Raw genomic sequence first — 17,938 nt, 5'->3', positions numbered from 1 at the left:
CCACTTATTCAACTTTATAGCTCATAGCTTTTAATAACAGAAAAACTAATAATATCTAATAATTAAGATATATTTGTGCTGGCAACATTGCATGGAGGGTTACCAGGCAAACCTGATACCTTAGATGTGATTGCCACAGGACATAGAATAACAGAGGGAGGAAAAGGCCCAACACAGGGTTGTCCTTGAACATGTTACATAATGCCTTAATGCCTTGCCTCACACATACACACACATAAACAGACACACACACACACACACACACACACACACATACATACACATCAGACATAAAGACCTAATTGTAAAGAAAGAAAAGTCAAAAATAATAAGGCACATATGAAGGACACTCAATTGATGCTCTCTATATTTATTTAATTTGAGTCTTACAATTTTGACTCAGCATGGATTGCAATAAATGGGTCTTCAGCAGAGTTACTAATAGAAAAGTAAGCTTTGCCATCACTGCCAACATTGACTTTAGCTCCAGTGCAATAGTCATTAATCTTGTCGCCAGAAATGACATCACAGTATGTGCCAGCAGGAAGACCAGTCTGTAAAGTTGCTGACAAAGCCCTGAAAAAAGAAGCAATATTTAATTTAAATTCAACCCAGCCAAGTGTAGTAAGATCCATTGTCTATAAGACAATTAAATGTCTCAACCTATTTATTGTAAAACATCAAGAAGTCAGAGATAAGGTGAGAAAATCCAAACACCATATCAAGACCTGGGCAAGCTAGAGAATTCTCTATACCAAAGACATTTTCAAAATGATTGCTAAGGAAACAGTTCGTGGTGAAAGAGGGAACATAGAGAAGCTCCCTGACAAATCCCTCTTGTGAGGATCATAGTTCTTTCAAGTTTGTCCTCTGCTAGACTTAAACGCTGATGTATTTAAAGAATGCTAATATTATTATTTCTTCAAAGATCCTGGATTATATAATGTCACCAGCAAGTTAGTCTAGAATTAAACATAAGCTAACATTTCTAGAGATAAATAGTTTATAGTAGAAAACTCTATATAAAAAGTAATTCTTGTATTCCTAAAAAGCTAGCCATGTGCTCTTTCAACAACAACAACAAAAACCTTGTAGTATTGTGGTTGCTTGAATGAAAATGCCCCCCAGAGTAGTACTATTAAGAGTTATGGCAATAGGTATGGTCTTGTTGGAGGAAATGTGTCACTGTAGAGGCAGGCTCTGAGTTCTCATACATGCTTAAGGCATACCAGTGAGACTGACTACTTTTTGTTGCCTGAAAGTCAAGATGTAGGAATCTCAGCTACATCTCCAGCACCATATCTGTCTGCATGCCACCGTTTTGCACCACAATAATAATGGACTAACCCTCTGAAAAAAGTAAGCCACCGCAATTAAATATTTTCTTCTATAAGTGATGTCATGGTCATGTTGTCTCTCCACAGCAATAGAAACCCAAACTAAGACATCTATGTAATTTACATACTTGGGTTTGGCCAGTAAAATATAATTCATACTAAAATACTCTCAATCAAATTACAAGCTGACTTTGAACCTGCTTTCAATGATACTCTTTGATCTACAGTTCTACAGATAAGGGCATCACTAAGAGAAACTCAGAAAACAGGAAATCAAAGTACAGTGACAAAAGTTTTAGAAGCCAAGATGAGAAATCTCCTGAAGAAAACTATAGACTGGTGGAAGTGCAAATTATTTTTAAAAATCACAAATAGAAAATTGAAAACTGTGTACAGTGAATTGTACAAAAAATAAGTGATATTCAGAGCTAATGACGAAAGTACTCCAGTACTAATACTAAACCTTGCTTAAATGATTTTAAGACTTATCTTTGCTCTTTATGTGCTGTGTAAAATTCCCAAATGAGCATATACATATGAATATATGCCACTGTTATCTTAAGAATTTGGTGAAAGATCTTAAAAACAAAATTTTCTAAAAAGAACAGTATATTAAGTGAAGCATCATTTTGCCTTCTCTACATTCAGCATTCATTTTGTGTCTTAAATCCATTAGCAAATTATTTTCACTGATGAAAAATATAAATGAATAGGAAAAGAAAGGAAGGATCTAAGAGAATAATAGTATGCAAATCTGCTTTAATCGATATAGACTTACCAGTCATCATTGTTAAAGACAATGAATCCTCTGTTTCCTCTGCCAAAAGCTACTTGGTTGCTGCCATTATCCCACCAGTTTGAGAAAGGCTGACCACTGACTACGTTTCTGAAGGCAACCATGTTCCTAAAAGCACAATATCATGTGAAATTCTGGTACCCTTAATCTTCAGCCATTTAAAACAAGTTAACCAACTTTCTTATTAGAAAAGATCTGTAGGGAAATTCCCACCTTATTTGACGCCATCGATGTTCACAGACCCAGTCATTACCACAAGTGGTGTCTGGATTAATGGTCACTTCTTTTGTTACTCCATTGTTATTAGGTGGTCCAATCCAGTCATTCACATCCTTAATTGTCAAAAGAGTGAGACCATTTGAATGCCTGTATCTACCTGTTTCTTTCCATTATACAAAACCAAACCCACACCCATCATGCTAATGCTGTCTCTGGAGTATCTAATTTTAATCTAAGTCCTTATTGTTTTACAAACCTTCACTGAGTCCTTAACTTCTGTGCAAATTCAGGTTCTCTACAATGATATCTAAGACACCAGAATCAATTTTTAAAACCCTCATTTTTGCTCAATATCACTAAGGGCTCTTCAATTAAATTGAAATAACAAAATTAGAATCAGAAACACTACCATTAAAGAACAGGCTCCAGTAGCAACGTGAAAAATCTCCATCATTACATTACGTTACATGAATGTATATTTTGTCCACAAAAAAGAGTTCTTGCCTACTCTAAAAATTAATGAACATCTATAAAAATGTCTTTAATATAACAATTTCTAACTTAATATTACTTAATTTCTTACTACTTGCTTGCAAAATGAGCTCATAAAATATCCTGATTTTCTAACTAAACTTAAGAAAGTATAAATGGCTAAACTTTATATATATTTATGAAAAAGAAAAAAGATCATGATAGACATGAAAGTTATTCAAGAATAGTGTCAATTCCGATAAATACTTGAGGGAATTTCAGCTTGAAAGGAAAATAGAAAAAAATAACATTTGTCAGATTTACATAGAAAACGTGTTTCAAATTCATATTTGGTGTTTCTCGGTGATTCTAGTTTACTACATTTAAATAGAAAACTTCAAATAGCCATTAGCATATCCATTGGTCTCATTTCTTGACTCAGTTTTGAAATTGTTTAACCTCATACACCAAACTCACATATATTGTTTGTAATTTTTTACCATTCAAAGACTTGTCAGCAATCACAGGTCTGTAATACTCATAAGCTTCTATTATATTTTTATCAATCACTCTCAATCCAGCTGCCTTCTCAATCCACAGAAAACAATTTAAAGCATTTTAATATGACACTATTCATTGTACCAAAGAAGAAAGAATTTGAAATTCTGTTCAATGTTAACAGGCATAATTCAACATTACTTCTATGAGTCAGGGATTTATCCAGTCATATCTATTTTCATTTTCTACCTTGCTCTTACTTAAGCTATTTCTTTCTATTATTACTTATACAATATCCTACTTTGCAAAAATGTTGTTAATAAATACTTAATAATAAGTATCATATGCTATAATTTCATGTGAAATTAAAACAGAAGCTCTTCCTTTTCTGAACTAAAATATGCTTTGAAGAACTTGAAGACTTACTTTTCCATCCTGGAAGTTTCTTGCCCAACGGTAACTTGACATTACCCGTGTGAATCCATAAGGATGTGCCAACATAAATCCAACAGCCATTTTATACATTCTGAAAGTTTCAAAATGTTATTAAAGTAGTATATAATATAATGCTGTCATTACAGGCAGGTTACATAAGAGGAAAGAAAATTCTCCTACCTAGCATCCCAGAATGTGAGGATGGATGCTCCTCCAGCCCCATGTCCTCGCTGATTGTCATGATTGTCCACAAACACAAGTGCTCTGTCAGAAGGCACAAAACCCCAGCCTTCTCCCCAGTTCCTACATTAAAAAATATGTATATTATTATTTCACAATATTAGAGTAACTTTACATAGGCATCCTCACTGATGTAAATAAATGACAATACCATATTAAGTCTCTCGTATAGGTGCACACATATATAACATCATTTCATGTGATAATATATGTGAGAACTTAATTTAACTGAATTTAAGTCCTACAACAAAATCTTTTTGGACTTAAATATTTTCTTTAGATTTTTTAATGTATTATAATTTTATGTACTTGAGGATGAATTATCCATGTTATATAATATAGAATGGAAAGCTAAATTAATAACTGTTCTAGTAGAAACTTTATTTCTATGATATAACATAAGTAAGTTCCATGGGATAGCCGCATTATAAGGATCGCTTATAAATAAAGGTACACTTGTAATAACAATCTAACTTATTGGCAAACATTCCTGGAATCTAATGGACTCATCACAAACAGAAAAAAATCACTAAGTGATACATTATTGGATTTCCAGGGCTGCCTGATGATTGACATCCCAAATGAGAAATGATTAACTTTAGTTTAGGGAAGGATAAAGCTAACAAGTTAACAAAAAAATTCACAGTTGTGTAAATTAGAATGGTTGAAGATATAAATTACTGGTGTCTAATGACAACAGATCAATGATAGATCAAATAAATAAATGCTGTATGTTTACTTTAAATAAGCCATCTTCTCTCCATTCCACTTGCGGATAACTGTGCCGAGTTTTGCTCCATACTTGAATTCTGTCACACGACCATTTCCAAAGTACTCACTACTTTTAATTGCTTCACCACCCAGATCGATGACCTAGGAGAAACATTGGGTCACTTGTAAATTTTAATATAAATTTAAAGTGCATTATTTAAATATAATAACATTTAGAAATCCTTACATTATTTTTGTTATTTAAAATGTTCTTAATGGTTTTCTGTATACCCATATTCTGACTTTTTCAAAAACTGTACGTCACAATATTGAAAGAAATCAAATTATAGCATCACATCTTATCCTCTAAGATGGCTGACAGAGGGAAAAATTCATTAGTCCACACTGTCAGGTCGTTATCAGAAGTGCATGTAAATACATTAAATTTTCCAAAGAAAAGATATGAAGTTATTATCATCAGTAAATTATTGTGGCACAGAAAGTTTCATCACTTTACCTTAATAACCTACAATCTTGATAACATGAGACAAAATTCAAATTCAGAAAAATGTGCTGGAATCAAGAAACATGATTTCTCTGTCTTGCATAATAATATCTGAGGGTTTAGAGCATGAATTAACGAAGTTTTCACAAACTTGGAATCTGCTGTTGTAAATAAAAAGTGTGCCATATCAGAATAAGTGCAATCCTATTATGGAATAACAGAATGCTACAATCTATAAGTGATGGATGTATGAACCTATATTACATATTGAATGCTTCATAAAATCTACTTTTTATTCTCTTGTTTGCAGAATAGTGATATCTAAAAACAGCCAATGAACCCTCACTCCTACAAAAGAACTTCCCCAGGAAATCACACATCAATTTTTAGTTATCTAACCAGTTATCCCTAAAACATTTACAGATTTAAAAGTTATATCTAAGAAGAGATACACACACACACACACACACACACACACACTAACAATTTAGTGAAAGAAGAGGTCATCTTCTTTAAGGAGAGTGTGGAGGGGAACATAGAAGAGATTAGAAGGAGGAAAGAAAAGGCAGAAATGGGAAATGTTGGAACTAAACTATAATCTCAAGGGCCTGCTCAGGTCTGCCCGAAGTGCCCTGCATATATATTATGCTTTGTAGTTTAACATTTTTGTAGGATTTCTTAATGTGCAAATAAGTAGGTCTCTGGTTCATGGCTATTTTCCTTCTCTCTGTTATTCTTGTCCAACTTAAATGTCATTATTTTGGTTTTATCTTATTATATTTTATTTTGTGACATTTTCACACTTAGGAACTTTTTTCTGATGAGAGCCTGAAAGGGAGTAGATTCAGACAGGAAGGGAGATGGGGAGGAAATTTGAAGAGTAGCAAGGGTACAAACCATAATCAGTATATATTATTTTAGAAAAGAATTTCTTTAAAATAAAAGCCAAAGAATATAGTCTCACAAAAAAGATAATGTGTATAATTTTACCTCTTGAAAAATGAAAGGTCTGCTTCCTTGAGAGAACCATCTTGTATTCAGGTTGTGCAGTTTGTCCAAAACTGCCTTTATGTCTCCAGGCCACATGTGCTTAGCAGCATCAAGTCTGAACCCTGCTACACCAATGTCGATGAGACGGTTCATGTAGTTAGCCACTGTTGTACGAACATAATCTTTCTCAAGTGCAAGATCCAGAAGTCCAGTCAAACGACAATTTCTGACCTATTAGTGCAAAAATGATTAATTTATTAAAGTCATGTCTGGTCTAAAAATTCGTTTCATCATTCAGTCACTTGCCCATTTACAAGTGAATATTTTCATATTGCCCTTATTTAGGACATGAAAAGTATTAAAGTTTTAATTTTAACACAGACTTTAAAATACTTTCTGTTGTAGCTACAGGAAATATCAGAGATAAAATTGGTAAAAATATTAGATGGTTAATTCTTTCTCTCTCCCCATTCTCTCTGTCTCTGCTTCTCTTTTCTCTCTGTCCCTCTCATCTCCTTCATGCTCTTCCTCTCTCTCTTTCTACTTTTTCTACTTCCTTTGTTTTAAAATATTTATTTTACTTCTAATAATTTTCTGTACTATAATGTTTATATAATTAATTAACCAGAATTTAAAATTTTGCACACAAAGTCACTAGAAAGCATGTCTATATTTTGTTATTGATTTTGATGTATCCTTACAAAATGTTGCAAAAAATACAGGACAATTTTCCATTTATATTTTTCAAGCATTCTGTCTTAATAAACACTTTTCCTGTGGTATATTAATGATATGTCCAATGGTTGTCCATAAATCCCTTTTTCATTCCTAGATGCCGAGTTGCTTCTTTAGTTTGATCAATGTTTCTCTCATTACCTGATTAGCATCATTGTAGTTATAAATTTCTCCATCACATTTACCATCATTAAAATCCCAACCAGAGTATGGAACTGATGGAAAGTCCCTGTTATTAGCATTGTAATAACTTCCACAGGTACTGCTTGTTCCTGCACCACCACCTGCTCCACACATGTGATTAATAACGGCATCCACATAAATACGGACCTGGAGAATGAAAGTGCATAGTTCAGCTAGACACAAGAATCTAAAGTTTCAATGAGAAAATCACAACATGCTAACAAATCTCCAAAATATATCTTCTGATGGATGTTTTATATATTATTTTTAGAAAAGAAAATCAAGTGTGATTGAACCCTAATGTGAAATAAAAACCAACAATAGCCCTAATATTTGGTAAAATGTATAAAACTATTAAGTGAGATAAAAAGTAACAACAGTAATTAAAAACCAAAGATCAATATTTGAGGAAGTAAAATATGGTATAAAATGAGAGATGATTGCTTTTGAAATTTTGCCAGCTCTCAGGGAGAAATGAGAAGACTTGTACCATTTCCGTCATGTCTGAAGACCAGAAAGTACATAAATGATTCTTCTTTATATGGTGAAAATATATTTACCATTAACAACAATGACAGGGATAAAACCCAAGAATTATGGGTAGAAATGGAAATCACACAAAACGACTTTAATCTTCACATCTGGAAAATGTTTATACAGAAAAATGTAAGGAGGTATATATAGAAAACTGATACAGTCATAACTGCAAACAAAATAAAACATAAACCTCTGACTGAGTTTGAATTGAAGTAGAATGGAGAGAAAATAGTTATTGTGGAAGCTTACAAGACATGGAGAAAGAAACTAGTAGCTGTTTGGTCATAGTGACAAGAAAGTAGACATCTCTCTTCATTATAGGGAAAAATAGACATTTCCAACTAAATAAATGATGTTGAAAAAGCCCACACATTGATGGAAGAGAACAAAAATCACATAAAAACAACTGCAGCAAGCACATCCAATCCAATGCTTAAGCAAAAATGAGTAATAAGAAGGTGATTACAAGGCTAAAAGTCTAAGTTTCACTTTATCAATTCTTATTTTACATAATAGATGTTGAAGGGCTCTCAAAATGTGACTATAAGACAGGAGGGCATTTTGAGAAAGAGTGAAAATAAAAGTAATTTTGTGTGATTTTATTTTATTTTCATATTTTATAAAGTATATCACTTTCCCCTTCACTTACATCCCTCCATTTACCACCCCCAAATTATGAGGTTTTCTGCTCAAATGAAAATACCAAAAAATAAAGGAGGAAAACATTTTCATTGATAGGAACTTTTAATGTCTAAAATTTTATGTAAGATTTTAAAGAAGATGTGACTTCACTTACACCAACATTGTTGCACCTCGTCACCATGTCCTTGAATTCATCTTCATTTCCAGACCTTGTGCATATTTTGTAGCTAATTGGTTGGTATCTTTCCCACCAAGGCCTTGATGGATTATTAACTACAATATTTTCATTTGGTGGAGAGACCTGCAAATAAAGTAGTCATAATTAATTTTGAACAACAGCTTACATAGTTCTTACTAAATTGTCTAGGAACCTGTCAATGACCTGATGCTACCTGTCAACTTGTGAACATGCAAATCTGTCACTTTACAACATTGACGGGTTCTGCTGGCGTCCTAAACCAAAACATAATGTTGTAATCATCACCAAACCTATTCATTATTCAAGAAATTTATGTGTGGGGTGGAATTGTGCTCCAAACACATTGCCCTGATCAGAACACTGTTTTATATAAACTCAGTAAACTCTCCCATTTAAATTGTGATTATGTCTTACCTGCACCCCTCCAAATCCCTTAGGAGCTAAATATCTCTCACATTCCTTAGCAATATCAACCCAACGCCACTCAAACAGGTGGACAATAGCAGTCCGCCCATACTGAGTTTGTGGGTCATACTGAGCCCAGCAGAACCCAATGAGAGAAGCGAGCAGAAAGAACTTCATTTTGTTTTGAAGTTGTCAGTGTTCTTTCTAGCGCCTATTTATATTCTGCAATAGGTATGCTTTACAAAGTCAATGTTTATGAATAAATATTTACAGAATAAGCTTTTCATTTATAATCTAAAAGATTTGTGGTGAGGATGTAAACAGGTGAAGGTCCTTCAGAAATTCTCATGGAAAAATATTGAAAGTCATTTCAGGACATGTATTATTCTATTAGAATAGATCTTACTTCTGATTCACTCCACTAAAACAAGGAGAGTATAATTGAAACAAATATAGCTATATTTATGTTTGCAAATATTTTTATTATTTCCATTCCAAATTGAAACAGAATAATATTCTGAGATCCTTTTATTTCTCCTACTCAAATGTCAATTATTTAAATATTTATATTTATTTTCAAAAACTTTCAAACATTGTAGAATTCACCTGCAATCCTGAAAACAGGAGGAATAAAAAAAGAAGAATCTGAGTATGACAGTGCTGGGCTACATAGCAAGTCCTTGTATGCAAATAAATAAAAAGACATCATGCAAATATCTTTGAATTTGAGAAATATGTATCTTCTTTACCACTGATTGCTTATGAATTGCATGTGAAGTTGATAACTTTTGCCCTTAGCCAAATAGCTTTATACCTACTAAGATACAAATAAAAAACTTAAAATTCTTCATCCTTCTCAACACTAGTAAAAATCTATGATAGAATATGCTAGTACATATGAGAAGAAACTTCTCTATACCTTAACAAGTATTAAGTAAATGTCCTCATTTTTGTCAAGTACATAGGACCCTAAATCATTGCAATCAATATGGCAGGTTGCTATTCTATAAATTTCTCTAAGTGAAGGAGAAAAATGCATGTAACCATGAATTTAATAATAAATTACTAATTTCAGTTGAACATTATAATTAGTAAAATTGTGAAAAAATTATGACAGGATGTAATACAACTTCAACATTATGGCCTTTCAAACCAAATATTCAGAAAATGTTTCACTAAAGACCCCACTTTGGCTCTGAATTGAAAGACCAAAAACTGCATATGCTTTGATGGGTGATAAAGCAAGCAATCAGTATAGATTAATGGTCACGCAAAAAAGTGCTTAGATTACTGAAGAAAAATCAATGACAACAACAGGAAATGTCAGCAGAACCAGAGCAAGTGTCAAAACTGGGAGGATGAAATCAGATGAGTTTCTTGAGTTAGGCCAGATTGTAGTCTATTAGAACAGGAAAAAGAGAGCCATTGAGGCTCTAACAGGAATAGACAATACTATAGTTAGCATAATAAAGCCTATGATAAATAAATATCTGTAGTTGAGAAATTATATGTTTTGACAACTGGCTAACCTCCTGGTGTCCGTATTTTTTAATAAATAAGCCCAGGTCAGAAACTGAATAATACACTCAATTATATTCTTTTATTATAGTGTATATATGAAGAAACTATGGACCAGCAAAACTGACTCAGTCACATAGGTTTATGTTGTACAAGATGAGGCAAAACCTGATGCTATGTATATCTAATTAAATCAGTCTTCTCTTTATTTTACCACATTTTCTCTAGGAATATTGAAGTCATGATTTCCAATATGGTAGCTAACAACAAGAGGTAACTTGAGAACTGTGATTGTACCAGTAATTTGAAGAGAAATGAGCTGTTAGTGAAAAATAAACTTTGGGTTTCAGTCTTAGTATAGGAACACTGTCCTAGAGCCTGGTTCACAATGACAATGGGGTACCTAGCTCAGAGAAGAGGCTAAGACTATTGAGCAATGGTGTAAAGCTGCAGGGATGGAAATCTCCCCATATCAAATTCTTGGAGAAGGATGTTATACTAGCACAGAAAGGCAATCTCTATATGATAACCTCTCCCAGACTTTACACTGTGCCACAGCTTTGCACGCTTAGGACAGAATTGGAAAAGTAGAAAAGAAAATTCAATCATTTACTAAAGTTATACAGGGCTCAAAGGAAGCCTTAAACTTCATGGATTTCTTACTAAGATTAGCATGAGGAGAAAATTTAAGGCTACTAGATTTCTAAGGTAGACAAATAATAATTGAAACTCTGACTTTTAAAAATGCTAATTCTCAATGCAAAAGGATAACTAGGCATTTAGAGGCAAGGTCAGCCCCTTTGGATGAATGGATCCCAAATACAATTAATGTCAAAAGTCATGACCATGATGATGCATGGATAGGAGAGGTGATTTAAAGAGGTTTGAAGAAAAATCAAACTGTCACATGTTTTAATTTTGGCAAGCAAGGGATAATAAATGGGGACTTCCTAGAAACAATTTTTCTAAGCATAACAGAACACCCCTCCCTTCTAGATTATGTAGAAATGTGACCAGGCATTAGACTAATGAATGTAGATCAATAAGACACATTCAAGGCAATAGTTTCTCAACCTGGAAACTCCTTGAGGTGGAATCTTACAGACTCCTGTGCCAAATCAAGCTCAGTCATTTCCTGTCACCATGGAAACTGCTTCCCAGAGGAATTAAAGAACATAATGCATATTGTAAGAAACCATACTGCTCTGGATAATAGAAGAGCTATAAAATAGAGAACAAAAAATTCAGGAGAAACCATAAATCAAAACTAATAAATATTAGATTACGAACCTCTCCACAATTAGGTTTAGGGAGAGATTTGTTTTTGACTTTTCAGGAAAATAAAAAAAAAAGATTTTGAGGAATTTGATACCTTTGGACAAATAAACATCAAAAGAAGAAGGGAGAACTACCTGAAAAATTACCAAGAAAAATAATCTCTGAAGCCTTCAAGATAATGTGACTCTGAAACAACAATTCTACCAGGACTATGATAATATCACTAAACTAAAAAAACACCAACTGAAAATAAGCTTTGAACTACAAACTTCTCAGAATATTTTTGAGGCATTTAGCTGAGATGATCCAGCCTCATAGACACTGTTCAGAACAATTCCATGGTGGTTAGATGAGATGATCCAGCCTCACAGACTACTGTTTCTAGGACATGAAACAGAGACTGGATGACAAATGATACAGGTACCTGTAGGAGGACACAGTGCTCCTCCATTAACCATGTGACTTATTAGAGGCGCATACAGATGAGGTAATAAAAGGGCAATTTACCACACCACTAACCACACCCACTTTAGACATGACTAAAGACGTATAAGGATGTAGGCAGTGAATTACGTCACTAGGCATGCCCACTTTTGGGCATGGCTAGGGGCGTTACAGAGGAAGGTATAAAAGACTGAACAGCAGAAGTCTCGCTCTCTTTTCCGGCTTTCCAGCTTCCAGTTCGGCAGTGGAAAACTAATTGGCTCATCTGGGTTACTTGCTTGTCTCTTGTGAGTAATTTCTACAATAAATACTTACTTTTACTTTCAGTAAGTGGGCCGTTTATCATTGCAGCATCAGGTACCTCTTCAAAGACTTGACAATTAACCCATTTTTTTTCTTCTCAGGATGCTTTAAACTTGAGGTTCCCCCAAAAGAGCAGAAAGTAAATTTATGAACATGATTTCCTCCCACATTCCCAAGAGGTGGGGTGAGTTATTTTTGGTCTTTTATGTGTTATGGATATTTGTCATTGTTTATTAGATTTATTACAAGTTGTTATTAGTTATGGTCAGGAAGAAACTTAAATGAAGGAGATTAGATTCATAGTTCTTGTTTAAAAAAAAGGAGGATACAGGTAGGATAGGATAGAGTATATTATTGAATCTACTCTGTAAAGGAAAAAAGAGAGAATATAGATGTGGCAAGATAAAAGACAGATTATTTACTCTACTTTTAAAAGCAACCACTAGTTTTAAATATTTCACATTGGAATGGACTTTTATATAATATATACAAATTTTGTACATTGATACAATATTGAAATTAATTTTCTTAAAACCTACTGTATATACTTTTTAAAACTTATTCAAAGTATTTCACCTATATATCTCAATTAACAATGTCATTTAAATTTCTAGTCCTTGGAACTTATTATTACCAACTATATAGAATAATAAGAAATTCAGGTTAGCAATTAGTCACCTCCTATAATCAAATTTATAGTCAAATTAAGTTTGTTTTTGAGGTCAAACAGTGACATATTTTAGAAAGACAGGCAGTCTTCAAATACTTCAGAGATCTACAGAATATGGCATTTAAAATGTTTTAATAACATTGGTTATTTTTTTATGACAATGAGATGTGTCTGTTCCTGGCAGCACCAATCTACTTCAGAGAAGATGTTAGGTATCAAAGAAACTTCACATGGAGCTTTTTTCTTTGTGTCAAATATAGCCACTGAACAAAAAAGTGCCCTTTTATTGAGTGCTAACAGTATGCTGTCCAAAGGGACAAACAGGACACAAAAAAGAGTGACTGCAAACTTTGGCAAGACAAGGCAAAATACACCTTTAGAAAATCCTGCTTCGTAGAAGGCTGTCATGTACGCTAGGTATATGGGCTGAAGATGGATGCTATAACATTGCAGAAGAACCTTGGGTGACTGTCCATGCAGCCAGCTGTTTCTGTCTTTTCTCATAATTTTCAGAAATTGCTTGCTAGCTCTTCTTGTTTACTCAGTATATATTTCCTTCTTGGGCTCTGAGGGAGTTGAAGAGTATATAGTTGTAGTTTTCCTTATTTACCACACTCAGAAAAGATATTCACTAAAGAAGTGTAAAGTGTATAATGTTGAGTGATATCAAAATATACTTTTGGATGATTGCAAAATAGAAAGTGAATTAGGTACAAGACAATGGACTCACCAAGAGAGGATAGATCTGAATTTGTAAAATAAAAATAGACTAGATGTTGTTGATGTACTTATTGCCTGTATATATTGTATATAGTTATTGTACTTATTGTATATGTTTTTATTACTTATAGCCTTTTGTATTAGACAAAAATGGGAATTGTGGTAAGATATTGTTCATTATCTAATAAAACCATTGAAGATCAGAATGTAAAGCTAGTCACAATCATAGAATTTGGGCAGTGGTGGAACACATATTGAAACCCAAGATTAAGGAAACAGAGGCTAATGGATCTCTGTGAGTTCAAGGCCACCAAGGGCTACATGAGAGTGAATCAGTCTGAAAGAGAAACAGAGCTCATGCTTTTAATCCCAGCACTAAAGAGGCATATAGAATAGGAGCAAGGATTCAGTATTCAGTCACAGGGCTAAGTTCTGTTGTTCTGAAACTTGCTTTGTAGAGTAGACTGGCCTCAAAGTCAAACATCAGCCAGCCTCTGCCTTCCCAGTCCTACAAATAAATGTGTGTCTATGTCACCTGGGTCTAAGCTTTTCTTTGGTTCCTTTTCACAACTTGGAAACCTAGCTGGGTGGGGTCTTGCCCAAAGGTTACTACTTCATATATTCCATTTCTTAATCTGTTTGTCTGCTTAAACATGGGATTTAGTACCATTCTTCTTTCTGGTGCTCTTTTTCTCCTCAAAATTTACATTTTATAATTTACCCTGCTCAGTTTGCTTCTTTTCATTGTAAATATTTATTAAAGCTACTATTAATATCCACATGGGAGACTCTATACTAAGCTTCATTGTGATTTTCCCTAACTAGAGATTTGATCCAAACTTCTTCACTTTAATTTCAGGCAGACTCAGTGGACAAGGGTAAAAAGAAGTCACATTCTTCACCAAAATATTACAAAACCAGTCTAGGGCACTAATATTCTTCATTGAAAACTCTTGATCTTCACAGTTCATCAAATCACATTCAGCATGACTGTCTTCATGCTCTTACTAGCATGGCCAAGCACTGCTTAAAATATTCCATTGTTTTCCTAACCCAAACCCCCAAAGTCCATATTGCTCCAAACAAAAGCATGGTCAGGCCTATCATGACAATACCTCAGTCCTTGGTTCCAACTTCTGTCTTAGTTATGGCTTCTTCTATTGCTGTGAAGAGACACCATGACCACAGCAACTCTTATAAGGAAAACATTTTGTTGGGAGGGTTTGATTATAGTTTCAGAGGTTTAGTCCATTATCACCATGGTGGGGAGTATGTTGGCTGGCAGACAGGCAGAAATGGTAATGGAGAAATACCTGTGAGTCCTACATTTTCATACAACAGGAATTCAACTGAAACACTGGGCAGAGACTTAAGCATAGGAAACCTCAAAGCCCACGGGCACAGTGACACACTTCCTCCAATAAGGACATACCCACTCTACCAAAGACTCATCTCCTAAGAGTGCCACTCCCTATGAGATTGTGGGATCTAAATACATTTTATAATGAAGCCTATTCTAATATTTTTTCATATTAATTCTTTTGATTTTCTTTCTTGAGAAAATTCAATATAGTATGGCAGTAAATAGCAGAATCAAGAAGAAAGAGTTTAAAGTACTGGATGGAAGTGACAGAAGGAAAGGAATGACTCTGAATGAGAGAAGGACATTTTAGAGAAGCTAAGATGAGGAAATATTTGCCATATAGAGATGGAAGAGTTTTAGACTGAAGGATATACAAAAGAAGAGTCAAAGAGGACTTATCTACTTAAGGATTTTGTGACCAGAAGGGTGGCACCATCCTTGAACATTCAGCAACATCTAGTAGGGAAAGATGGGAAGTAAAAGGTTAAGAATTAATGCAGCATATTCTGAGATTGAAGTATCACTCCAAAACCCAAGAAAATATGAAAACACACTTTGAAAGTGAATATGGGGCTGGAGAGACGGCTCAGAGGTTAAGAGCACTGACTGCTCTTCCAGAAGTCGTGAGTTCAATTCCCAGCAACCACATGGTGGCTCACAACCATCTGTAATGAGATCTGTTGCCCTCTTCTGATATGAAGGCAGAACACTGAATATGTAATAAATAAAATAAATATTTAAGAAAACAAAAAAGAAAGTGAATATGAATATTTACTCAGTAAGAAAGAATATTTGAGGAATAGAAGTAAGAACCATCAGCACCCATATAATCATTTCCATCATTTAAAGTGCCCTTGTTTCCAATATTGGAGTCTAAGATTAGAGTATTTTGAAGCAACCTGTGCCATAGGAGGAATCAAAATACAAACTTTGAGTTCACTGAAAGAATCTTAGGTGGACAGATTTTTTAAAAGAGCCTAAGGAATTCATTCTATGGCCTCTACACATGCAAAAGCAGTCATACACACTCACAGATACACTTACACATAAACGTGTTCCTGCAATGCACACACCTAAAAATAATAAGATATGAGGAAAGAAGCCAGCAAGATGGGGTTGTTTAAGAAAATATTGGTAATTTTAGGTATGGCACAAAACATTTGATATTAACTATGAACAAATCAGATGTCATCCCATGACATTTAACATGTACAGGTGATTGCTGACTATATCATCAAGCTTTCAAACCTTGATTTTGACAACTGAGAAAGTCCAATAAGAAGTTTAATGGAAAATGATGAATTTAGTGAAGTTCTTTTAAAATAATACAACTAATGAAAAGGGATTAGGAAAGACATAAAACTTTTATTCCTTGAGACCTATTTTTGAAAGCAAGTAAGGAGGGAACTTTGCAAAAAGTAAAGACACTAATTTGGTATGGTTAAGTTTTCAAATCAGACCAGAAATGTGACTAGATAGTAGGTGACATTGATATGATCAAAATATGGCAGATAGAAAATATAAGCATCCTCAGAACTTGACAAATTATGGTTCCAAGGAGCATGTGCTGAAGAGAAAGAAAAAACTATACTTTATCCATCTCAATTCCAAAAAAATTTTAGATTTAATTCTATATTTTACATTCTGATATTAATACAATATTTCTCCCTCCCCTTTCCTCCTTCTGAACCATCTCATTTATTTTCCCCTCATTTGTCCATTTCAAATTCATGGCCTCTTTTGTCACTTATTTTTGTTATGTCATATATGTATGCAACCCCTGAACTGTCCACTAACCAAGACCCTGAGAACCACCACTAAGTTGATCTTACCCACACTTGAAAGTCACCTCTGAAAGTATCTTATCTATTGATATGAACTAGAAAATGTAAATTACATTCCCAAGGGTTGTTATCATATTTAAACAAGCAACTGCAAACAACAGCACTATCCAAATCCATGGTTACATGAACTATTAGTGTATGTCGTTGTCATAATATTATTATCACTATACTGTTATATTCACTATTTATCTAAGTGATACTGTTATAAACTCATGCTCTGTTCCCACTTTAATTGTAAACATATTAACATTCTATCATTACAGTCTACAATTTCCAAGTCAAGATATCCTGAGTTTCACAGAATTACTTTGTGTACTACAGATCAATTGTGTACATTTCTTCCTTTCTTTTCCTTCCTTCTGTCCTTCCTTTTCTCTGTCATTCATTCCCTCCTTCCTTCTTTCCTTCCTCCCTCCTTCCTTGCTCTTTTCTTTCTTCTCTGTCTGCTCTAAAACTCCACTCTTTCCTTTTAAGAACTCTAGTACAGCAAATTTGATTTTGACAGAAATAACTGTTCCCTGCTGACCAATTAATTTTGACCTGTTCTTTGAAAAATAAAAATGTCTAGTGTTCTTATCAGTAAATTTAGGATAATCTTTAAGTAACTATGTTATTAAAACATACTGGAAATTTTAAAATAATTTTATTAGGACCCAAATATAAAATAAACTAAATGCAATTATTTCTATGAAGTCAAAGTTTTTTTCATTTCTTCTCATTTTCCACTACAAATAAGTAATGTGGGAATTTAGAAATCCCACAGATAACACCTTTAAAGAACTGAATACCTTTCTTTTTGTGAGACAAATTTATAGAGAACATCTTGTTGTCTTTGACATAGAGAATGAAACAAAGGGGACAAAATTGGGGCTTATCTGTATCGGTGTCTAAAGCC

The 17,938-nt window shown here is 33.8% G+C and overlaps 1 protein-coding gene across 1 annotated transcript; it reads right to left on the bottom strand.

Moving 5' to 3' along the window:
• Nucleotides 1–354: 354 nt before the first annotated feature.
• On the bottom strand, nucleotides 355–9,101 carry LOC101835292 (pancreatic alpha-amylase). The gene is made up of 10 exons (XM_005085823.4): nucleotides 8,913–9,101; nucleotides 8,454–8,600; nucleotides 7,079–7,267; nucleotides 6,203–6,433; nucleotides 4,736–4,869; nucleotides 3,937–4,059; nucleotides 3,748–3,847; nucleotides 2,347–2,465; nucleotides 2,116–2,241; nucleotides 355–576 (listed from the first exon to the last, which is right to left on the bottom strand). The coding sequence occupies exons 1-10, from the start codon at nucleotides 9,078–9,080 to the stop codon at nucleotides 387–389; spliced, it is 1,527 nt and encodes a 508-aa protein (XP_005085880.1). The 5' UTR covers nucleotides 9,081–9,101; the 3' UTR covers nucleotides 355–386.
• Between the last annotated feature and the right edge of the window lie 8,837 nt (nucleotides 9,102–17,938).

The sequence above is a fragment of the Mesocricetus auratus genome, unplaced genomic scaffold (genome assembly GCF_017639785.1).
Source record: "Mesocricetus auratus isolate SY011 unplaced genomic scaffold, BCM_Maur_2.0 Super-Scaffold_100009, whole genome shotgun sequence".
NCBI lineage: Eukaryota > Metazoa > Chordata > Mammalia > Rodentia > Cricetidae > Mesocricetus > Mesocricetus auratus.
This window is presented reverse-complemented; position numbering and strand designations above follow the sequence as displayed.

What these genes read in the sequence shown, in the direction of transcription:
- LOC101835292 (XM_005085823.4), bottom strand. Translation starts at nt 9,080, where the DNA reads ATGAAGTTCTTTCTGCTCGCTTCTCTCATTGGGTTCTGCTGGGCTCAG. An exon ending in CGAGGTGCAACAATGTTGGT is followed by an intron (nt 7,268 to 8,453) that starts GTAAGTGAAGTC and finishes TTCATTCTCCAG; the next exon opens with GTCCGTATTTATGTGGATGC. An exon ending in CATCGATGGCGTCAAATAAG is followed by an intron (nt 2,242 to 2,346) that starts GTGGGAATTTCC and finishes TTGTGCTTTTAG; the next exon opens with GAACATGGTTGCCTTCAGAA.